Source organism: Heterobasidion irregulare (assembly GCF_000320585.1).
Source record: "Heterobasidion irregulare TC 32-1 unplaced genomic scaffold scaffold_10, whole genome shotgun sequence".
Classification (NCBI taxonomy): domain Eukaryota; kingdom Fungi; phylum Basidiomycota; class Agaricomycetes; order Russulales; family Bondarzewiaceae; genus Heterobasidion; species Heterobasidion irregulare.
In genome coordinates, this window is record NW_009258206.1 from 760,155 (window position 1) to 782,922 (window position 22,768).

The window sequence follows — 22,768 nt, forward strand, 5'->3', positions numbered from 1 at the left end:
CACGCCACGCGAATCTCAACCACGAGCGAGAACCGACCGAGAGCAGCCCCTCGTCCGTCCGTCCGTCCTCCCTTCGGCGACTCCCCCGGCCTCTCCTTTATTATTCACAAATTATATTCTACCCGTGAGTCCCCTCCTCCTCCTCTCTCCTCCTGTTACCTCTTGTCTCCTCCCTCTCCGACCTCCAAATGCCTGCCCCTTTCTCTGTCCCCTCCACCCCCACCTTCTCCCTCCCGCTCTCCGCTCCAGCGCCCGTGCACTACAATAGTAACCATATCGACGCACACGCTCACGCTCGTCCGCTCTCGATGACAGACCCGCGTCAGTACCAGCACACGTTTCACGTCAAATCCGAGTCCCCTGCACCCCCCGACATCCCTACCATCTCCGTCCAACAGCCACCGCCACAGCAGCAACAGCATTACTCGCTCGCTGCCCATCCCCACTCGCACACGAACGGCGCCGGCATCGCCAACGGCGCCTCTGCGTCCGCGTCCGCAGTCTTCCGCTTCGGCACAGCGACGCCTCATAACTCACACCCGCTTAATAACAATCATATTAGCAGCAGCAGCAGCAGCAGCAACCACCCACACGGGCTCCCGTCGTTTAGCTTCATGTCCCAGCCCGCCGCGGCGTGGTCGTCGGCCGCCGGCGCTCACCACTACCCGTCCCATGTGCACCACTCATCTCACCACCCACACGCGCATCAATACCCCCATCAACACCCCCATCAACACCAGCAGCACCCTCATCTGAGCTTGCCGCCGCTGAACGACCAGCATGTGCTCACTATGGACGACTACGACGATCAGGATGAGCTTGGGGAGCTTCCGGCTCCCGGCCCTGCACACGCCGGCGGCGGCGGCGGCAGTCTTGGGTCTGGGTCTGGGTCTGGAGGAGGTGCGGGGCAGAAATCGTTCGAGAAGGTGATCAGGAGACGGAGTAGTAAAGGTACGTCTTGGCTTTCCCTCTGTTGGTTGGCCTTGCGTTATCCTATTCCCCATTCTTCGTCCCGAGTCACCTCGTGTTTCTCCGACGCCGCACCCTTCCTCTCCACTTCGACGTCTTTTGTCTCTGCTTCTGCTTTAAATGGTGACTGACTCGGGCTCCTCTTTCTATTTCTGCTCTTACTCCATGCACGGTGATATCATACTTCCCGTCCCTTTTCGCCCGGTCGCCCTTTCACCCGTCCCTGCTCATGGGCGGTCTGATGGAATTGGGTATGTATAGCGTGCGACCAATGCCGCAAGTCCAAATGCAAGTGCGAGCGCGCAAGTGAGAACGAGCCGTGCAAGAGCTGCTTGATGCTCGGAACGCGTGAGTTCCCCCCTCCTTTGTCTCTTTGACTATTTCCACTCGAATGCATTCGACTTCTTTGCCTTTGTGTTTCATTGGCGTTTCATTGTTTTCATTGGCTTTCGCGAGATGTGCCCCTCGACGTTCGTTCGGTCCGTCTTCGCCTATCGGCCCGTATTGCGTGTCATTGCGCCTGTTTCTTTCCCTTTCTATGGTTTCGAGTTTCGTTCTATTTATACATCCGAGCTCGTGCGTCGGCGAAAGTGCGTCTCGGAAAGCGAGTCTTCACTCTGTGCTGAGATGGAAGACTCTTTTCGCTTCAGCATTTACGTATTCAGCGCCTTGGTGTCGTTTCGTGGTTTCATTCGTGGCTGGATGGATGTGGGCAGGCTTCCGTTCATTCTGTGGTGCGGCGTTTGCTTTTTCGATCCACCGACAGTGCACATGGCTCTGTCCACGGGTTCATTCCCGGGTCCAGGGATACGCCTTGTGCACTTGCACGGTCTGTGGACTGGTCGGCGTAGACAGCTGGGCGGGGCGTAGATGAGCACGACGTGGATCCGCGGTCGTGGACTTGTCAGCGCGGTCCACGGCACACAAGTGTACACCCGCCCGCTCTCCCCGCTATCTCTCCTTTCTCTCCTTCTCTTCCTTTCCTCCTCCTCGATATCTTGCGCGAGGTTAACTGACCCATTTCTCTCCTTTTTTTTATACCGCTGACAGCATGTACGTTTCTCGGCCCGTCGCGCAAGCGTGGCCCGCCGAAGGGCTACATCGACGCGATCGAGGCGCGTTTGCATCAGACAGAGGCTCTCATCGGGATCATGATCGCCGCAAACGACGTGCGTGCGCGGGGGCTACTTGATGATCTTGCGCAGGTGAGTTTTGCAACGAGTCTGAAAGGCCGCGTCCCGGTTCCGTGTGCATATATGACCCACGTTTACATGCCCGTACGCATGACTATGCGCATGCATATGTTGCACAATGCACTCGCACTCGCCTTGATGAATACCGGCTGACGAACGCCGTTCCATTGCATAGGATGCCCTCGCAAGAGAGATCATCGAGCGTGTTGACAATTCGCCGTACGGCGTCAAGGGCCGCAGCCGTGGTGCTGAGGCCGTCGGCGGCAATCGTGCCCGCGTTGTCTCTCAATCACAGTCACAGTCAGGCGATGGTGAGGGAGAAAATGGCGACTCGCCATCATTGCAGTCAACTCAGTAAGCTCCTTACTATTTTCCCTTTCATCATGTCCATTATAATCATGTTAACTCGGATTCTCTCGTAGCCCGTCAAACGAATGGCAAGACCGTGTCGCGGCGCGCCTGAATGCGCTCGCACTCGCCCGAAAACAGAACGCGTACGCGCCAGGCGATTCGCCTGTCTTGCAGTACCCCTCCGCTCCGTCCGCCGCGGCGTACGATTCGGACCGGCCGCCGTCAGGCTCCAACCTCAACGCGAGTTTCGACTCACCGACAAATACGAGCGCACGGCCCTCGTTGTCCATCATACCCCCTGGCCCAGGAATCAGTCGCCGATCGCTCTCGCCTGCGCGCCGCCAGCGAAGGCGAGTCGGTTCCGTCTCGCTTTCCGCATCGTTTTCCGGCCCGGAGTCGCATCCGCGCCCGCACTCGCACTCGCAATCCCGTTCGCGCTCGCCAACAGGCTCCGCGAGTTTGTCGCCGAACGTGCATGCCCATTTGCGGGATAAAGTCTGGATGCCCGATGTACTGGACGAGAGCTCGGAGGATGACGAGCTCGCGGCCGAGGTGGGTCAGTTGAGCTTGAACGAGGAGAGGGAGGTGCGATACCATGGCAAGGCCAGCGGACTCCATTTGTTGCATGTAAAAGACCGCCAGGACGGAAGGAGCGAGGGCGGGATTTGGTACGTATGAGTTCGCTTCGGCACGGTCATCCTTTTCAGTCGTGTTATGCTGACCCGTCCCTCTGTTCATATGTCGGCTTGTCGATTTGTCCACATGCTGGGTACGTCTGCGCCACACAGGCGGTTCCCGAAGGCAGGCGTGTGGCCCCCGCTACGGTGGGCAGTACCGCCGCAGATCGAAGAGGATAGCGACTTTCACCTACCAGACATGCCGATGCAGGAACATCTGCTTGAGCTATACTTCACGTACGTTCATCCCTCGCTACCGATCGTCCACAAGCAGTCCTTCCTGGAAATCTTCCGGAACGGGTGAGTTATTTTCACCTTGTCTATAGTCGATTCCGATTGACGGTATCATTCGCGGCCAGGCAAATCGCTCCCGCTGAAGGCTCCCCTAACTCAAACGGCTCCGACCCCACATCCCCTTCTAACAACTCATCGCCCCTTGGCCACCGGCGCTCATGCATTCCACCTCTCCTCCTGCTCGTCATGTTTTCAATTGCTTCGCGATATACCTCGCGCGACTCACCTGCGCCTGCGGCTGGCATGCTCTGGCCCGCAGGTGACCTGTACCTCGCCCGCGCCAAGACGCTCCTGAACCGCTCGTACGCGAGCTCGCGTTCAAGCACATGTCAGGCGCTCTTGCTTATGGGCTACCGCGAGATCGGTATCGGCGCGATGGCGCAGGCATGGCTCTACGTTGGGATGGCAGTGCGGATGGCGCAAGACTTAGGTATACACAAGAGTGCAGATCGATGGCAGCACGTCGGCACATCGTTGTTTAGCCCCGCGGAACTGCAGGAGAGGAGGCGGATATGGTATGCGTGCGTGGTCATGGATAAGTACGTCTCGACGTACATTGGTCGGCCGCTGTCCATCTTTGAGAGGGACTTCAATACTGAACTGCCCAGCCTGGACGAGGTGCGCGCATAATCCACTTATCTTGATTTCCAACTCACGACATGGTTTCACAGCCTGAAGAATTGGAAGAATGGCGGCCATACTCGTCAGACTCAGTCATCTATGAAGAAGATGAACGGGAGCCCTCACTTCCTCTCGTCTCCGTCACGGGGCACATCATCTCAAGTTTCAATGCGTCCGCCACTCTCTGTGCGTATTTATTTGTTGTATCGCTCACGCTTTGGTGTTGATTTCAGAACTATCTTGATAGCTATCATTCTAAGTAAAATTGTCCAAGCGCTGTACGCCGTGCGATCCGGCCCTGGGCGGCACTCCGAGGCGTTGCGACTCGAGGAGCTCCTGGGAAAATGGTTCCTTGAGCTTCCAGACCACTTGCGCTTCGAGCCTGGTAGTGTGAAAAGGGGGATGACGCCCCCGCCCCACGTTTTGACGCTGCATATGCAGTACTGGTGCGTTGTGTTGCTGTTACATCGGCCATTGTGAGTTTGTTCTCCCGCGCGTGGGGATGCTATTTGCTCATCCATTTGGCAGTATTCGATATGTGCTAGAAGTCAAGGACAAAAGGTGGGTCTCGGATTCTGTATGGATGACACTATCGCCTGATGTACTCATGTTTCTTTTCGTGACAGGTCTGGCTCTCGGGAAGATCCTGAGGTGCTCGCGATTTCTCAGAAGAATTGCGATCAGTGTGTGCAGGCGGCGAACCACATCACTTCGATCGGTGCGCAGTCCCGTTTCCACCCATTCTCATCTTCTCATTCGGTTCCCAACATACAGTGGCGACATACAAGGAAAACTACTGCATCAAACGCGCCCCCGTATTCTTATCGTATTATGTATTCACCGCCGGCATCATGCATGTTACCACGCGTGAGTGTCTTGTTCGTCTCATCTCACCGCAGTTGGTTCTCAATTGCGTCCGTTTCGGACATCTGCGCACAGTCACTGCCTACCCGGAAGACCCGCAGGCTCGACTCGGCCTCACAACGATCATGAACGTGTTGAAAGCATTGGAGATCGTGTGGCCGAGCGCGGGTCGTGCCTGGGAACTTTTACATGGGTCGAAGGTGAATCTGAACGCCGACGAGGCAGATATGGCAGATGCGAGGGCACATGCCCCGCGGCACAAGCGATCTGCGGAGCATTTCTTGGAGGACGCCCACTTCTTCGCTGGCGCGCCGATGTCGCGGCAACCGAACACGATTCCGACACAAGGCTACCCGCTCTCCGCACTCGCGGCGTCAATGCCTCCGAACGCAAGCCCCACGTCACATTCGAGTGGAAGTGGCAGTGCAGGGATCAGTAATATGCCGTATTACTCCTCGTACGACCGCTGGCCCGGTGACGGAGGCCTCGGGTCGTTCGCCGGAAGCCTGTCGACGTCGGTGCTGCCGCAGCAGTATAGCACGGGCTTCGTCGACGAGCGGTCACGTGGGGCACCACCCGAATCCGGCGGGAGCGGAGTGGGCACTCAGCGATATCCTCAATATTGGAACGACTATTCGACTCTGGGGCAGTTGAGTGCGCCTTACCTGCCCATGTTACAGGACCAGTTGCAGTCGGCAACGCCATCACAGCAGCCGTCATCGCATCAGTCGTCCACGCATCAGGCTCAGGTCCATGGGAAACTATCACAGCAGCAGATTTACCTGCAGGACCAGTACCAGATGTTCAGTGCGTTTTTTTTCTCTTATTATTATCTATCTTCGTGGATGTGCTAACAATATGCACAGATAATCTAGCACCTCCGAACACATAATAATGATTTCGTCGCGTCTCTTCATAAAGCTCACTTTGCTCTTTTCGCTGTGCATGTATATCACAATCACTCCGTTGTTTCACCTTTCCTTGCCCACGCAACTATCGTATGCCTCCCGTCAACAGTTGTCTTACTTCCACGCACTATCCAAAACTATTTCACGATCTCTCCCGCTTATAGTAATTATATATACGTGACATCACAATCTAGCACCTTTCCCTGTGTGCATCACATAAACTATGTTGTAGTCTGTAGTATGTTCGCGAACCATATCGCTGCCCACCCGTTTTTTCCCTCTTCCATAGTTGACACTACTCGGTCCATTGTGTTTCGTCCGTTGAAGGGTTCTGTCTCAAATGCCTTGCGTCGGATACAAATATGTCTTAATTTTCTTGGTCGTCGGATCAACGACTGTAACAATTTTCGGTCTGCACTTGCCGTTTTGATGATCGGAAGTATTGATATGAAGATATGGTGGCGTGCAAGTGGTGTGCAGGTAGGTTATGTTTGATCAAGCTAAAAACTTGCGATGGTCACCGAGACGACCTTCTTCTTGTTCTGATGCAGCTGATGGTGGGACCAGCGACTTGGGTAGGCTGGGGTAGGCTGCACGCATGTTGTGATCGCCAACGGATCTCTCGTGGTTCTTGATCACTGAGGAATGTGTCAAGGACGTAAGGTCGGGAGTTGTGCGTGGCGAGGCGTGGCATCAGCGTGGCGAAGCCAGGTTTTCGTTTGGAGCGTGCTATGGAGGTAAGGCTATGTCCTGCGGCGCTATGTCATTGTTGCCGGCCACGCTCTGACACGCTTGGCCATGTCGATCCCCTGAACCTGATCCAACTCAGTTGAGGGTTTACGAGAACCTCGACGGATGCATCACGTTGGAAATTGGGATCCGAGACGGGGCAACACTAGGCGAGCCCATCTGCATCAGGAAGCGCGCATTTGCTTCCTTTCTGTCGGAGTAGGGAGAAAAAAGTGGGTATTGGGGAGATCTGAGGTCAAAAAGCGGAACTGCTGCGAGGTGCTGATAGGTGATGTCGTCTGATCGGCTACCTGTGAATTATATGAGTATAATTTGTATCTTGTGACACCGGAGAATGCCTATGGGCAGCAAGGCCAACAGCAAGAGGTGGTACGCATACTTGGCCCTGGAATCTGGGAGATCGTGGGCGGCGATTGGCTTCAGACGATCCGTCGAGTGCGCACTCGACATTAGGCAACCATCCTGCGCATCATCTCCACGCCGTCTCTCCACGTTGCCAGATATCAAGACCTCTGCATTTCTTGGGGCTATGTCAATTATTTCCAACACACTAAACTTTATGATGTCGTATTCGTCGCTTGCTCGATGTTTGTCGTGCACGAGGCCGGATATGCGCTCCCGCAAGGTCGTCGACTACCCTCGACTACCTAGCCGGCCAAAAATATTTGTTGAGAAAGAAGATCTATGTGTGGTGCCTGATGGATTTGGAAATCGCAAGGACACAAAATAATGCTGTTGATGAGACGATTATGATGCCGCTGTGGAGCTCCAGTCGGAAGAATATGAAATTCCAGCTTTGCCGCCATGATCAACAAAGCAAATGCTCAGTCCAACGGCCACATAAATGGGTGTAACTTGCAGGCTGCGTTGTAGTGGGAAAGCGTCAACATGTTTTTGCAGATGTGTATAATTTACATACAGACATAAGCCTAGCTGTACGATATTCCTATGGAAGACACTTGACCATTTTTTCAGATGTCTAAAGCTGGCGAGAGCTGGCGTTGGTCGAATCGGCATCTATTCCAGGATCGCGCTCCCTTCTACTCGATCTCCGCCGATGATCCTCTCCGTTAGCACTTCACATCTGACAATGCATCTCACCCTCTGTACAGCCTGCTGCGCCTTCGCTGCCGTACAAGACTCATCGTATGCGGAAGTATGCTTGTCTTCACACCTATGTCCGAAGTCTTCGGTCGCAAGGTCAACGGCTGCTCTTTCGATGTCTCGCCGCCTGATACGCGGACCCCATATGCTTTCTACGTAACAATCAACGAGTTGCACAGCCGACAGCGACCGTGCATCCGTGTGGAAGAGGAGTGCCGCGAGCGGAGTGATCGGGAGGATGGTCGCTTGACCGATGTGAATCGTTTCGAGCGTCGGTATGGGAGGAATGAGTGTCGAGGCCGAAAATGTGGGAGAGAATGCGACGTTGGCGAGGTGGAGTACTCGGAGCGAAGACCATAACGGAAAATGAAGAACAAGGCTATCAAAAGCGGCTGGTACGATCTAATGAATCGAGTAGCCCGCAGCAGGTCGTCAGATCATCAGATAGACTGGTTCTTTTGGATTCACCCACCGCTGTTGAGAAGTGATGTGCAGGATCGGGGCCTGTCCAGAGAAATATCTTCGGGCTATATGACGCAACAGCGAGAACATGTTCGTATGCTTTGCAGATGTGTCATAAAAGGGGTCATATGACATATGGACTCACTTCACGAGACTAAGAGCCGCAAGCGAAACATCGTCGACGATTGGGCTGTTTGTTGAGTGCAAACAGAGCCGCAACGATTCGAGTGGTAGTGTCTCGTTCGCGGAATCTTCACACCCTTCATGCTGTTCTTCTACACCTCGGGTCCACGGTGCGCGCAGACAGCTCTCGAATACGCGACACATAAGGCGAAATGCTCCGCCGCCTACTTCTCCCCCTGCCAAATCCACAACAAGAGCTCTGGGTCTCTTCTTTGGACATTCGGGAAACTTGCGCAGGGATTCCACAGAGATCAGATGCGGGCTGGTGTACAAGATATCTGTGGCGAGCTTGGAGATGTATCGATTCAGCCTAAGAACATTAGAAGGCTCTGGATTCCCAAAGAGCGATAGCTGAAGTATATGAAGCAATAACTCGATAGGTAGAGAGAGGAGGGTGCACATGATGTTGGTTGGTCGCCGTCGCAGTTGATGATTAACTCAGGACTCCTCGCACTTAGCTTTCTTAGGTGGCTTACGTTGAACCAGGCCCCGCTAATCCTATCGATGATCACCTTCTTGAAGACACCCTACCACCACCCCAGCTCAGTTGATCCTAATCGACCATCATCACCGTCAAGAGCAAACTTGACGGCCTCCGTGTTCACGACGTTCAGCACAACTCTGATATCGAGAATAAGACTTCACCGCGAATGATGTCTAGTGACCACAGCTTGCTGAGCATACAAAGCCTCATAGACTTGGCCGTGCCGATTGAACGCTGTTTTAGCAGTGTCAACACCAACTTCCGGATTTGGGATTCGATGCTCTCCTGCCCTGGGCATAATATAGTACACCAGCAGAAGATTAGTGAAAAATGATTCACCTTGGACTGTTGAGACAGCGTGGAGAGTCAATTCATACTTCAACTTTCAAGCGGCGCTTCTTGGGTTGGCTAAGAGGCGAAGAAATCCTGCCACCAGGAGAGTTGTTTATACCAGAACCCAAGAGAGGACGTTTTTGCACGCTAGATAGGACAGATGCCTCTCGATTCTAGTGGGAAGCGTAGTGATCAGTCACCGTTCACCACTCACCATTATTATCACAGACATGCGCAATCATTTCAGGTATACGAATAAAAAGGACCCAAACCTCTTTCGCACTCACGAGGCTCCGCAGTTCCAAGTTGGATTGTTCATTGCCATATGGAGGCGTTGGCAGCTCTTGCAGAGCTGTCTGGAATTCGATTTCCCCGACCAAGCTCAAGCTTGAATAACTCACTTCTCTGTCTCGGATAGCCCTGATTTCAGCCGTCAGCACCTCTACACGGTCCTGCAATTGACCGACTTGCGCTTCAAGCTCTGTGTAATCGATGTTGAGGATAATAATTATGAGATTGGTGAGCCTCAAATCAGAAATTTGGCAGTGGACCACAGCCAAAACCGCCTCTTGTTTATCCTTTGCGATAGACCCCAACGACATGGCCGTAAACTTGAGTTTAGAACCAGAAGGCAGAAATTATACAGGTTTGACAACTCATACCTCTGGATATACCCTCTCCGTTAGTCGAAGAGGTCCCACCCGTTGGAGCAGACATGGAACAACCCATCCCGAATAATTTGGTAGGCTCTCGTGCCCAGTACCAGTGATATCATCTGTATGACTTTCTTTACCATCAACTCACAGGTCAGAAGAAGTCTAAATAGGGATCCCGCCCTTGTGAGCAGTCATTTGGCCAAAGCCAATGCAAAATTGCTTCCCACCGACCGGGATGCCCGCAATAAATGGGTAACGGTATCCAGGGCATTCATGAGCAGTGTCTATGGTGAGGCCACGCGTGGTTCATTCACAAACATCAACGACGAGAGGTATAACCACCAGTATGTCGACGAGACATTCATGTACCTCAATCTCCACTATAACCCCAATGCGCCCCGAATTCCCGGTGAACCGGGTCTCCGGTATGGAGTGGAGCCCTTCGAAGGAGTTGAACCTCGTGCATATCGCACATTTGTTCGTCTACGCTACAGCAAATGGCTTTACATCGGCCAGTATCAATTAGAAATGTCAACGCCTCTGTCGAAGGAAGAGTGGCAGAGTCAGAAACCAGTGGTGTGCTGTGTTTGCATGCTTAGCAACCTCTGATGCTACCGTTGTCGTTGTTAACGGAGACATCAGGTTCGAAACCTCTGGGCCAAAGCAATCTTAACGAGACGGTGGGCGAAACAATTCAGGGCAAGTATCATCCTTCAGCGAGCAAAAGGGCGACCACCGTCAGCAGACGAGATCATGGATAGCGAGAACGAGTTCAAAAACCTTACACTCCAGGGGATTAAGGCCTCATTAACTATAGAAAAACAGATACGTTTCACATCGAACGTTATCACCCGTAATCCTCAACCATCATACGGTTCAGAGGATGGGTGTATGGACGATGAAATGTATAGAAGACGATGAAAGTTTCTAGCGCGAAATTGCAACCAAATTTTAGGCTTGGGTGCCACCCCTCAAGCAGACAAAGCGTCAGGCGGCGAGGCTTTGAAGGCTAAGATACAGGATGAACGTGCGGGATAGAAGGCAATTGTTGATCGATGATCGTCCTGAGTTTGAGCTTAGAAATTGTGAAAGGAAACCCACGGTTGCTTTGTACTTTTTTGAAAAGATGTTTTTGTAGCCGTGGTGCATCCCATGTTCTACGAAAAATGATCAAGAGAAATCCTCATAGTATTATCGAAGGTGCAGTCTTTGACGAGCGAGATCATGTGCCTGACGGCTACTATGCTACAATTTTGAGATGAATGTGGACTCCAAATACAGATATACTACCCCTTTACTGGCCGAATGAGTAATGGTAGCTGTGATCCGGCCTCGATATTGCTGTCAATGAATGGACGGCCGACAACATTTGTTCTTCGAACGATGTCCTCTGGCTCGACAGCAAGCTCGAACTCGAAAAAACGGACTATAGCAAACAGAAGTGCTTTCATTCTGAGGGACCACAGTGTCAGTTAAGATGATTATACTCTCCAGCGAACGACACATACTCAGTGATAGAGAACCGGTAACCGATGCATGCATGAGAACCAGAGAGGAATGAGAGTGTGTTGCTCCAGATGCTTGGAATATTTCGCACGGCCTCGGGGAGATTGACCCAGCGTTCAGGTCTGGAACTATGAATGAGACTGCTATATTTGAGTTGAGTAGAGAAACACGGACTTGAACTGATGGGCATCCTCGCCCCATAATTCGGTGGACCGATTGATAGCGAAAATAGGAATGGTGATAATGTCCCCTTCAGCGACGCTACAAGAATGCAGATTAGCTAACAATCCAGCCATATAGTGTGAGCAGGGGAGGGGCAGACCGTATCTCTTTCCTCTTCACACCATTCCTGTCGGTGAACTCATTGTCAAGAGGGATCACATCATCTTGCACTGCGACCCGCTCAGTACTACCAACAGGGGCATGAATGCGCATGACCTCCCGCACGACGGCATCAAGGTATGAAAGAGAATTGAGCTGCTCCATTGTCGGTTGATCGGTGGGGTATTCTAAAAGCTCAGCACGGAGAGTGTTCTGTGCGGCGGGATGTCCTGCGAGAGCAAAGAGAGCCCATGCCACGCCAGTGCTGATAGAACGCTTTGAGACCACACGACGGGTTTCTTGGAATCTCAACAACGGCATACCTGGTTGTTTCGTGCCCTGCGACAAGGAATGTGGGTACTTCTGTAACAGTCAAAGTTGATCAATAATATCAAGAGAAGGCAAAAAGTACTGACGGGACAAAATCTCCTCATCATTCATGCGAGCACTGTCTGGGATGTCTGTGGCCATGTTGGACTTGATTAAGAGGCTCAGAAGATCTCGTCCCTCGACGTCCTTCTTCTCTACACTACCAGAAGCATTATGGAGTACTGCCGCCTTCTTGTCCGCAATCATCTTCGTCCCGACTCGACGGATGACACGTAGAGATTTGGCCACCTCGCGCGAACGTTCGGTCGGCTGGAAGAGCAGTTGTCATCATTGTCGAATGACGAAATCAGATGGAAAACAAACAATCATACGAGCCAAGGGAAAGAGAAATTGAAGTAGGAAAGAGATCTTGATTGTGTTGAATGAGAACATCGTCCTGACAGCCTCATTCAATTCGTCCGGTTTACCATCGGCAGCGTAGAGAGTTCTAAAGTCGTAATCGAAGCCTTGCAAAAACCGATAACCATAAATTTCGTGATGAGATCAAGAGTGGAATAAACATTACCTGCTAAACCGATAATGTCCAGCGTAACCTTGTTCAACCAAGCAAACGCGTCCAGCTGCAGTCTTCCGTCCTTACGAGAGGTCCGCGCGACCTCAGACATCCAGATGTTGCGAAGCTAAGGATGAACCAGTCCGGTTGAGTGACGGGCTGTACTTCCAGGAAGGACGTTGATGTCACCTCGTTCGCCTTCTGCATAAATATTTCAGTAAATTGCTGGATTTGTGTTGTCCCAAAAGCAGGGCTCTATGCCAGAATCAGAATTAGAATAATTTGTAGTGATCGAGAGTAGAAAATCCTACCATGATCTTCCGCTACGGTCAATGCAAAGAGACGAATTAGATTGCTTTTCCAAAAAGAAGATGTACATTCCCTCACCTGTTGTTTATGTTCAGCGCCTTTCGTTGACAGAGTCAAAATCGATACGTCAAAACACAATTAAATCTACCAAGCGTACCTTCGACAAAAAGCAGCCCTATAAGTGGTCGAATATCAGTACATCCTTTGTCCTGTAGGCCGGTTTCTGCTGACCTTTGCCTAAAAGCTCGCCTAAGTTGGATCGTATGGCCTTGGATTTCTCATACGCAACTGGATGCGACAGAATATGAGAAAGGGCTTTGGTATCCGTGGTGACGAGTTTGTTAGTCTAAACATGTATTACCGCGGAGCAGATATCGCAAAACATCAACCACCACGCGCTGACACGGTGGAGACCAGACTGAAGACGTACGCCAAAAAATGACGTGTATTTGAACGTGTGCCCATATTTGTCTATCCACTGCTCCATAAGTCGATGTGCGTCGGATTCGTGGGTATGCATGAAGCTTCCCCTGAGCAGATTTACCAGTTTGGGCCCAGGAATATTACCGAGGGGAGACTTGTGAGCACGGAAAGCCCGCTGCAGAAGCTCATAGGCTACATATACCGCTAGGACGACGCCTGCAGCGACGAAGGCGGATAGGAGAGTGAAATGGAACATGGGAGGATGGGAGGTGATGGGAGATGAGGATGAGCACCCGCTCAAAGGACTCGTATGTATACGTGTTCCTCGGCAGACGGGTGACGACCCTCGCCGGCCGCAGAAAGATCAGGACGCTGCCAATTTGTGGGTTCTATGCTCGGGCGACTGCCTCGGGGATATTTATGCCCGCGAAGAGGGCAATGAAGTTCCCATACAACCTAAGCGACATTAAGATGTGTTCGCAACGGTATACTCTGATGATACTTTAACTCACCGATATCGGAACATTCAAAAATCCTCGTCTGTCAAATCAAAGCTACATCGTCTCAATACTGTCCAGAGATATAGCCTCGGCGTGCACTTGAGATGCCCGTCGGCCTCGGGCCCGCGGTTGCCCATTGTGCGGCACTGAGCATCTGGAAAAACCTCCTTTCTTAATTCGATCTAATTAGCTTAGATTAGTATTTTGAATAATTAGATCGAATTAAGAAAGTAGGTTTTTCCAGATGTGGACAATGAATTGATGTCATGAAAGATAAGTGCATGATACATGGCTGTCAATTCAAGTTAGAATAATACATATACTAATAGGACTGATATACAAACCAGGGTCCAGCCATAAACATGCAAATTACAGGTCATCATAAACATCTATATTGACAAGAAAACATCAGGTAATCAGTCTGGAATCACTGATTCCATCAAACTTTGCCTACAGTGTGGGCTGGTTAATATTTTTCCAAAATTCCATATGATAAATTAGCCCTAATTAGATCTAATTAAATCTTATAATTTCAGGATTAGAGGGGGGTAAGCTAAAAGTCCCCAATGGTAGTTGGTAAAAACCTAGCTATATTTATGCTTAACTATGGTTGATTTGATGTGGAGCTTTTCCCTGATGCACTAGGCCTAGTGCCCTCTGCAGCTTAGGGATGTTCATGATCATAACTAACTTGGCCTCCGCACAGACAACTAAGGGTAGAATAGAGGGAGTCCATGCCCTCGAAAAAGAGTGGATCAAGTTCTGCATCAAAGGCCCATCCTCCGCAGACTCGGCCCTTTTGTGCGTCCCGGTCAGGTGGGCATCCCTGCTGTGGCGTGTGCACCTCTTCCGGCTCCTCTGCCGCCCGTAGCTGTCCAAGATCACACCCACCATTCCACCTGGCCGGTCCCCCTCCGTCTTCGTTCCAATGCAACACTGCGATCACCTCCACCCCGTTCTCAGCTCCGTAGCCGACACATACTCATCCCACACATTCCACAGCAGGCTTGCAGCCTCCTCATGGCTAGCATTCCCATTCTTCCTCAGACTTCCTCCGGAGCCGGTCTCCTCGGCCTCTGCGGAGGGACCGAGCCACTAATAACAAGCCTTGCGCATGCACACATTGGGTGCGCAGCAGGACACGAGCAGCGAGTACTCGTAGCCATTCACTACACCCGCCCCAGCGGCCTTGTCACTTGTCTACCCCACCCACCCTTGCTGCTGACCTTCGTTGCCTTGCAGGTTTCCTTTTGCCGTGTGCCGGAGAGCCTTTGCCGCAGGGACTTTTGCCCACTTCCTTCGTATCGCGTCACTTATACCTGATTCATGTAGTGTGTATCTACTTCTCCGTGTGCTCCCCATGTCGTATGCTACCCCCTCGCTCGTTCCTACGGACCTTCTCTCCCCATGTATATATTGTCCCCAAAATATCCGTCCGCATCGTCACACCAGCATCAGCAAATTGGCAGATCTCTTAGGTGGTCTGAGATGTCTGATCTCTGTCTGAGAGTTCTGAGGGCTTCTGTCACCTCTGGGCATTCTGAACTCAGACATTACTCAGAACTATCCAGAATGATAAACAGGAATTGAGAACTGGCAGTAGCATACTTGTAAAGTACTAGAATGCAAGCCAGTGATCTTATCATAAAGATGCTAATTACACACGAGCCTGCACTTGTCTTGTACGAGCGTGGGCACAGGTGGGCGGCGGCATTGAAAGAAGACGAGCCCGAGCTTGTCTTGTGCAAGCGTGGGCAGGGATCGGTGGCAGCAGCGAGAGGATCCGAGTTGGTAGACGGCAAGATCAGACGAGATAAGGCCGCGCTCGTCTCGTACGAACGCGGGCAGAGATAGTAGGCGGCAGCGGCGGCGAGACAAGAGGAGGCATGCGCTCGTCGTACAAAAGGAGGCGTGCGCTCGTCGTATAAGAGGAGGCGTGCGCTCGTCTAACAGGACGAGCGTGGGCAGAGGTGGTGGTGGTGGGCGGCGGTGGCGAGACCAAACGAGGCGAGGCCGCGCTTGTCTTGCATGAGAACAGGCAGAGATGTTAGGCGGTGATGGCAGCAAGACAAGATGAGGTGTGCCCACGCTCGTCATACAAGACGAGCGCGGGCGGAGATGGTGGGAGAAGGACAGGCATGCGCTTGTCTTGAACAAGTACAGACAGAGGTGGTGTTGGACAGCGGCGGTGGCGAGACAAGAGGAGGCATGCACATGCTCGTCATAAAAGACGAGCGCGAGCAAAGGGGGTGGCGCTAGACGGCATCGGCGGCGAGATAAGACGAGCGCGAGCAGAGGCAGTGGTGGACGGCGGCGGGGAGAGCAAGCAGGGCAGCAAAGATGTGGCAGCGGCATGTGCCATCGCCACGTCAATGCGTCGTCGTTGCGCACGCTGCGCTCTGCCTCTTGCTCTCACCACTGCCCATTCCCCCCGCCCGCACTCATTTTGTCTCATTTTCTCTCGATGCCGCCACCCACCTGCGACCGCGCCCATACCCTCTCGCTACCGCTGCCAATCCCCCGCTCGCGCTCGCACAAGATGAGAGCTCTCGATGCCCTGCACCCACGCTCACACAAGACAAGTGTGAGCTTGTATCCTCTCGCTGCCGCCGCCCACCCCTTCCCGCACTCGTATCCTCTTGCTGCCGCTGCTGATCTCCACCTGCGCTCGCCAAGACGAGTGCAGGTGTGGCCTCTTTCAATGCCGCCGCCCACCTTGCCTGCGCTCATATCCTCTCGCTGCTGCCGCCCACCCTGTCCGCACTCGTACCCTCTCGCTGCTGATGCTGATCCCACCTGCGCTTGCACAAGATGAGTGCGGGCTTGTCTTCTTTTAATACCGCCACCCACCTGCGCCCGCAAGTGTGGGCCTGTATCCTCTTGCTGCCGCCGCCCACCTTGCCTGTGCTCGTGCTCTCTTGCTGCCGCCGCCGATCCTCACTGTTAGGACCACGTCCTAACACGTGTTTGGCACGTGGACAAACGGGAAGGTCAGGCATTTCCCTGGACTCGAACTATTGACAATTAGGACTGTGACTTGACACGCGTCTAGGCACGTGACTCAGGACATGGTCATGAGCTACACACATGATTCGGACTCGGACTGCTTACCATTTACATGCTTATGCATGAACGCTTTCATCTCGGTTCCGGATTGATTACTATTCACATGCTAACGCATGAACGCTTACGATAGTATGCTTTCTCCTTTTGTTCTGATGACTGACGTCGATCGTGATCGGTTCCTCTTCTATTGTGCTTACTGATTGGATCACGATCGGTTCCTTATTTCTGATTGATGCGGACAGACATTTGATATTCTTACTATACATGGCTACATTCGTGAGTCGCAGAGTACGAACGATGACTGCGGCTTACCGATGTCGATCGTTGATAGTACTTAGTGTTTCGAAGCACGGACCATATGTCCGTCCCGCCCTAAATAGTCCTGTACTATATATAGGGGAGCTGAGCTTCTTAGAAGCCTCAGCTCGTTCACTTTGTATACATCTTGATCTCAGCACTGCGCCTGGCGTCTGGCTGCCTTCCCAGCTCACGCTTCGCGATCTCTGTCAGATCTAAAGAACCATACTCAGTCTGACGACGCACTGGACTCGTCTCACAGCTCTTACCGCCCTCTACCACCTGCAACGTATCAAGGACTCGCTGCCTATCGAGTCATCCGTTGGGACCCCTCCGAAGTCATCTGTTGTATCGGAGAAGACTTGTTCGTACCAGACGAACATCGTCACGTGATCAACCAGCATCTCCTCAGGCTCTTCGAGGAGAAGATCAATACAGACCAACCCTTCTTGGAACAAGCCCAACGACGAGCAGTCGTATTCATTCGGTGGGCCGTCACTATCAGCTTCAGCCCAGGGAACCCCTCTTAGTGCATCACGTGCACTCGACTAAGCCTAGCCGGCTTAACACTTGAACGAGCTCTCTCTTCCCTGCCCTGAAAAAACACTCTGGACCAGCACCGACTACAGTCACTAGCAGCAGCCGCACACCAACTGCTAGAAGAAAGAAACCGCAGCAGCATCTTAGCCACCAGGATTAACCAAGCACCCCACGAAGGAACGCCTAGGTTAACAGAGACCAGCACCCACATCAGATACTTGGCAATCGGACGAGTATACGCAGGAGTAGCCTCATATCGGCTACAGCACATACAAGATTACTTCTTCATCGGAAGAATCGGATTCCCCTTTCTGGGGCTTTGCTTCACCAACGAACCCAGGACACCAGTCTCCGCAGTTGGAGATCCAGGACTCAACTTTATTCACACCAGGAATACCGTTGACATCGACGACGGAAGACCAAGTAACTTCCCAGCAGACCACATCGCATCCCTTCGAAAGCGCATCACCCAGGACATTGATTCAGGAGGAATCAGACAGGAGCTACTCGAGAACAGTCACCAAAGGAGCGACTACACAATCTTCATCTTCTGGACCTACACCATCCCGAACTAGGACGCGCTGGATCCTACTGGATACTCACCCCATCGAACCGAAATCATCGGCACCGTATCAGTTATCCGACGAGGAGAGTTCGCCCACAAAACTTATCATTTCCGAAACGTCGTCGCTGGACAAACCTTTGACGAGATCCTCACACTCCTGGACCAGATCAACAACGGGATTAACGAAATCATCCGCAGAGAACCCACACTCCAAGAAGGACTCCGAGCCGGAAGAAGACACGAGATCCCCTTCTTCTTCACAGAATAAACCATTGAGTCAACAATCCCAAAAGGATACCCACCCCCGTACCACAATAACCCGATCTACATCTTCGACCACCTACCCGAGGACGTCGACCCAGACACCGTTTATTGTGACGAAGAGAACCAACACTTCTACATCGGAGGAATCCTCACCGGATTCTACACAGGAGTTGGGAAAGAAGAATTCTACAAGAAACCCTTCTTCGACAAGGAGATCCACGCCGCACCCGAACTACAGACCACTAAGCTCGCAATCGTCGCAGCCGAGCTCAGAAGAATCAAGCCTAAATCACCGACACATCGGAATTGTAACTCACCAAGACCACACGTTTATAACGTACCCAGGGAAACAGCCAGTGGAAGTCGACTCTCTCGAAGAAACACGCCCGCTACATCCCCGATACAAGAAACCTCTCCCCAAACAAGTATCCGAACCCCTTCACCGGACGAAAGCACCCGGAAAGAGTATACTCAAGAACCAGATACAAGTGGAGAGCCTCCTGACGATCACCAGCCCCCGTCCAGTGAGATGTCGACAAATCCTAGAAATCCTGAGTCCAAGGGACCAGCTATGGCCAAGCCCACTCCCTTCGACGGAAACCAAAAACGAACGGAGCAGTTCCTCCACGAAATCGACCTGATGATCCTCGCCAGGAAACACGACTTCCCAGACGAGTTTACAAAGATCGCGTACGCCTTGTCCTACATGAAAGGAGGATCAGCAGGGATATGGGCGAGGAACTTCACCAAGGCCAGGAACACAAACGACGATTGGGACCACTACACGTGGAAACCCACTACCGACATGACCTCAGTCCGTCAAAAGATCTCGACGGACTTCGAGGAATTCGACAAGACAGCAGACGCCAGAGACAAGTTGGCCAGGATCAACCAAGGAAAGGAGTCCTTTAACATGTACCTCCAGTTGTTCGAGCAAATCGCCGAACTAGCAGGGGTTGATCTCGAGACCAAGAAGACGCACTTCCTACGGGGCCTCAAATGGGAGTTGGCCCGAGGAATTTATCAAGACCCAGCAGCACAGGCGACATGGGACGAATTAGTAGCCAAGGCCAAACGACACGAGACAATGCGCATAGAAGAAATGCGCGCACGAGACCTTCGACAGGGGAAGTACCAAGTTTTCACCCCAACCAACTACTATTCGAACTTCGCCCCGACCCCACGTCACGAAAGGGAGCCCCAATACGCCCCCATGGACGTAGACGCAGCCGAATTGGAGGTCGACGCCATCCGCTTCAAGAAGCTTACACCGGAAGAAAAGAACCGGCTGTACAAAGAAGGAAAGTGCTTCTATTGCAAGAAGACCGGGCACATGGCGCGCGGATGTCCCTCTCGACCTAAAAGAAGATTCCCACCTCCTTCGAGAGGAAGGTTCGTTTCAAGGCCCCGCACTATGAGGGCCATGGAAGCGGACGAAGAGATGGAAGAAGAATACCGGGACGCGCACAAATCCAGCGCAGATCCCGAAGAACGAATGGGAATCGAACGAGGCGCAATCGCTAACTTCCAAGCCAACAAAAAGGGTTTTTAAAGTCTCTTCCACCGGCAGCGGGTGTGAAGAGTAGGATTCTTGCAGGAAATCGGTACGCTCCTCTGGCCAGTGACAATGCTGACCAAGAGCATGGACATCCAGACACATTATATCTCTCCGAAATGAAAACTCGTGGTGCACCATCACTTCGGATCGAGACAGAACTCATAGGCAAGAATCGAAAGGCTGCTACACAGGCTCTGGTCGACAGCGGAGCAACAGGCATATTCATGCATCCCAACTTTGTGGAAAGGCATGGAATCAGGACACAGAGGACTCCCCACCCCATCCCAGTCAATACGGTCCAAAACACGGAATTCAAAGGAGGACCGATCACGAGGTTCGCAGAACTCAAACTACGAGTCTTAGGCGAACAAGGGGGAGCGCACATCGAGTCGGCAAGATTCTACATCGCCGAAATTGGAAAAGAGGACGTCATTCTAGGAACCGACTGGTTATTGGAACACAACCCAGAGGTCGACTGGCACGCGTATGGACTACACTTCACCAGGTGCCCACCGACATGCGACATCATAGGAGGACCAGTCAAGGCAAAACGAGCCTTTAGGAAACCAGGACGTCAAGAACCAGGAGTACGGCGCATGGTGACAGTACCGCGAGAGCGCGACTACTCAATCCCATTGCAGAAGCCAGGGAAAGGACAGCTAGGTCGGAAAGTGGGAAACACTACAGTACCACATCCGCGGATATTGCCTAAAATCCGGGGGTCGCAACCCAAAGGCACGAACAGGGAGTACTCGCTCAGGACCCAAGCCAGAAATTACATGGCACCGACGTGGGCAGAAGAGGAGCCCCAGGAAGGTGGTGGACCGCTATCGGCTCTACCTTCCACGGACCTAGACGAAGATGGAGTATACCTCGTCAGGTATCTGGAGACAGGGCAACTAGAAGCCCTGGAGTTATACAACGACCGCGAAGAAGGATACGACATCCATCGCGTGGAAACCTCCGTCGCCAATACACCGGCACGCAAGGCGGAGCCTGCCAAGGCAGCGATAGGCAAGCAAACGAAGCACACCAATTCACAGAAATTGGCAGAAGAGGCCTCGAAAGGAAAACCCGAATTATCCTTCGAGGAAATCGTACCCAAAGTATACTGGAGTTATAGGAAGGTTTTCGAAGGTCGAAAACCTGGGAAACTACCTCCCAAACGACCATGGGACCACAAGATCGAACTCAAGGACGACATAGAACACTCGCTCAGGCCGAAACTTTACAGCCTCAGTCCCATGGAGCAAGAGGAACTCAAGAAATTCATCGACGAAAGTCTCAAGAAGGGATTCATCAGGGAATCCAAGTCGCACATGGCATCACCGTTGTTATGATCACGTTCTATCGGGCCTACATGGCGGTCTATACCGATACGATCATCACAAATATCACGCGGCCTCACAGGTTGAGGCGTACACCAAGGTACAGATATTAACCTTGGTCATCCACTCCCAATGGATCACCGATCATTGGTCGAGTATCACGGGCCTTGTATTAGCGGGCATGGAACGCCGCCTTATAAATTACTCACACGCAGGGCATGAACCTCCTAGTCTCTCCTGGCCGGAAGGAGACAAACGGAGAAGCACAAGAGTAGTCGTTATTGAGAGAGACGACTTAGAGAATACCTACAGATACATATTCGGTATTCTCACGCCCTACTTCCCAAAGTAGTATAAAAGGCCCATAGAATAGGCTGACGATCTTCAGTCTATTCTCTTCGTTCTGGTACTGTCTCCCTACAGTACCCTTCGTTCTCCTGTATCTTCACATACAGGAACCTTCGTTCTACACTTCATTGCTACATCGCAATACACTCTTGGCTCCTGTGCTACACGTACAGTCGAGACCATCGTTCCACACATCCTCCACGAGCGACCCAGGGAAGAACCTCCTACTCTTGGGGTTACCGACGAGCAGTCGTAACAACCGTTCTTCTTTATCAAGAAGAAAAATGGAAAGCTACGGCTGGTAATGGACTACCGAAAGCTTAACGAAATAACGATCAAGAACAAGTACCCTCTCCCAATCATTCAAGAATTACTGGATCTTTTGACGGAGGCGGAGTACTTCTCGCTGGTGGACATCGACACCGGATACAACAACATCCTCATCGACGAAAAGGATGTCCACAAGGCAGCGTTCGTAACGAATCTAGGGATGTACGAACCTCTGGTCATGTACTTTGGCCTCACCAACTCGCCGGCGACGTTCCAAACTATGATGAACTCGCTTTTCAAGGACCTCATCTATGCAGGACGAGTGGCCATCTACATGGACGACATCTTGGTGTTCTCAAAGACTATGGATGAACACATCAAGACGATGAAACAGGTTTTACAGATATTGCAGGATAACGACTTGTACCTGCAACCCTCGAAATGTCATTTTCACAAAACGAAAATTGACTATCTCGGGTACGTCATCTCTCATGGACATCTGGAAATGGACCCAATCAAGGTGGCCGGTATCATGGACTGGCCCACACCGACCAAAGTCAAGGAGGTCCAATCGTTTTTGGGATTCTGCAACTTCTATCGCAGATTCATCAAGGATTACTCAAAAATAGCTCGGCCGCTATTCGAGTTGACACAGAAGGAGCGCAGTTGGGACTGGACGACGACATGCGAGGAGGCATTCCAAGCACTCAAGAACATATTCATCTCGTCGCCAGTACTCGT

General features: G+C 52.1%; 6 protein-coding genes across 6 annotated transcripts; 4 read left to right on the forward strand and 2 right to left on the reverse strand.

The window, feature by feature from the left end:
- Window positions 1-791: 791 nt before the first annotated feature.
- On the forward strand, window positions 792-6,156 carry HETIRDRAFT_479833 (uncharacterized protein; the record flags this gene model as incomplete). The annotated part of the gene is made up of 14 exons (XM_009552479.1): window positions 792-951; window positions 1,231-1,317; window positions 2,020-2,174; window positions 2,338-2,516; window positions 2,585-3,181; window positions 3,302-3,463; window positions 3,550-4,102; window positions 4,156-4,291; window positions 4,353-4,551; window positions 4,634-4,666; window positions 4,732-4,823; window positions 4,880-4,972; window positions 5,045-5,776; window positions 5,836-6,156. The coding sequence occupies 14 exons, from the start codon at window positions 792-794 to the stop codon at window positions 5,859-5,861; spliced, it is 3,204 nt and encodes a 1,067-aa protein (XP_009550774.1). The 3' UTR covers window positions 5,862-6,156.
- A 1,345-nt stretch (window positions 6,157-7,501) lies between these two features.
- HETIRDRAFT_411524 (uncharacterized protein) lies at window positions 7,502-8,793 on the reverse strand. Its single transcript, XM_009552480.1, has 3 exons — window positions 8,339-8,793; window positions 8,204-8,258; window positions 7,502-8,133 (listed from the first exon to the last, which is right to left on the reverse strand). Exons 1-3 carry the CDS (start codon window positions 8,776-8,778, stop codon window positions 7,645-7,647), a joined length of 984 nt encoding a protein of 327 aa, XP_009550775.1. The 5' UTR covers window positions 8,779-8,793; the 3' UTR covers window positions 7,502-7,644.
- A 2,224-nt stretch (window positions 8,794-11,017) lies between these two features.
- Window positions 11,018-13,490, reverse strand: cpm78 (cytochrome P450 monooxygenase 78). Its single transcript, XM_009552181.1, has 14 exons — window positions 13,299-13,490; window positions 13,100-13,214; window positions 13,026-13,043; window positions 12,947-12,966; window positions 12,871-12,882; window positions 12,749-12,814; window positions 12,572-12,686; window positions 12,370-12,512; window positions 12,093-12,315; window positions 12,000-12,039; window positions 11,678-11,941; window positions 11,530-11,616; window positions 11,358-11,477; window positions 11,018-11,301 (listed from the first exon to the last, which is right to left on the reverse strand). The coding sequence occupies exons 1-14, from the start codon at window positions 13,386-13,388 to the stop codon at window positions 11,136-11,138; spliced, it is 1,479 nt and encodes a 492-aa protein (XP_009550476.1). The 5' UTR covers window positions 13,389-13,490; the 3' UTR covers window positions 11,018-11,135.
- Window positions 13,491-16,255: 2,765 nt separating this feature from the next.
- On the forward strand, window positions 16,256-17,684 carry HETIRDRAFT_105592 (uncharacterized protein; the record flags this gene model as incomplete). Its single annotated transcript, XM_009552481.1, has 2 exons — window positions 16,256-16,547; window positions 17,368-17,684. 2 exons carry the CDS (start codon window positions 16,256-16,258, stop codon window positions 17,682-17,684), a joined length of 609 nt encoding a protein of 202 aa, XP_009550776.1.
- Window positions 17,685-19,052: 1,368 nt separating this feature from the next.
- On the forward strand, window positions 19,053-20,075 carry HETIRDRAFT_327463 (uncharacterized protein; the record flags this gene model as incomplete). The annotated part of the gene is made up of 1 exon (XM_009552482.1): window positions 19,053-20,075. One exon carries the CDS (start codon window positions 19,053-19,055, stop codon window positions 20,073-20,075), a length of 1,023 nt encoding a protein of 340 aa, XP_009550777.1.
- Window positions 20,076-20,197: 122 nt separating this feature from the next.
- On the forward strand, window positions 20,198-21,421 carry HETIRDRAFT_326831 (uncharacterized protein; the record flags this gene model as incomplete). Its single annotated transcript, XM_009552483.1, has 1 exon — window positions 20,198-21,421. The coding sequence occupies one exon, from the start codon at window positions 20,198-20,200 to the stop codon at window positions 21,419-21,421; it is 1,224 nt and encodes a 407-aa protein (XP_009550778.1).
- Window positions 21,422-22,768: the final 1,347 nt, after the last annotated feature.

What these genes read in the sequence shown, in the direction of transcription:
- HETIRDRAFT_411524 (XM_009552480.1), bottom strand. Translation starts at nt 8,778, where the DNA reads ATGTGCACCCTCCTCTCTCTACCTATCGAGTTATTGCTTCATATACTT. An exon ending in GCGGCTCTTAGTCTCGTGAA is followed by an intron (nt 8,259 to 8,338) that starts GTGAGTCCATAT and finishes TGCGTCATATAG; the next exon opens with CCCGAAGATATTTCTCTGGA. An exon ending in CACATCACTTCTCAACAGCG is followed by an intron (nt 8,134 to 8,203) that starts GTGGGTGAATCC and finishes TCGATTCATTAG; the next exon opens with ATCGTACCAGCCGCTTTTGA.
- cpm78 (XM_009552181.1), bottom strand. Translation starts at nt 13,388, where the DNA reads ATGCATACCCACGAATCCGACGCACATCGACTTATGGAGCAGTGGATA. An exon ending in TTCCCTTGGCTCGTATGATT is followed by an intron (nt 12,316 to 12,369) that starts GTTTGTTTTCCA and finishes CTGCTCTTCCAG; the next exon opens with CCGACCGAACGTTCGCGCGA. An exon ending in GAGGATGCCCATCAGTTCAA is followed by an intron (nt 11,478 to 11,529) that starts GTCCGTGTTTCT and finishes TCATAGTTCCAG; the next exon opens with ACCTGAACGCTGGGTCAATC.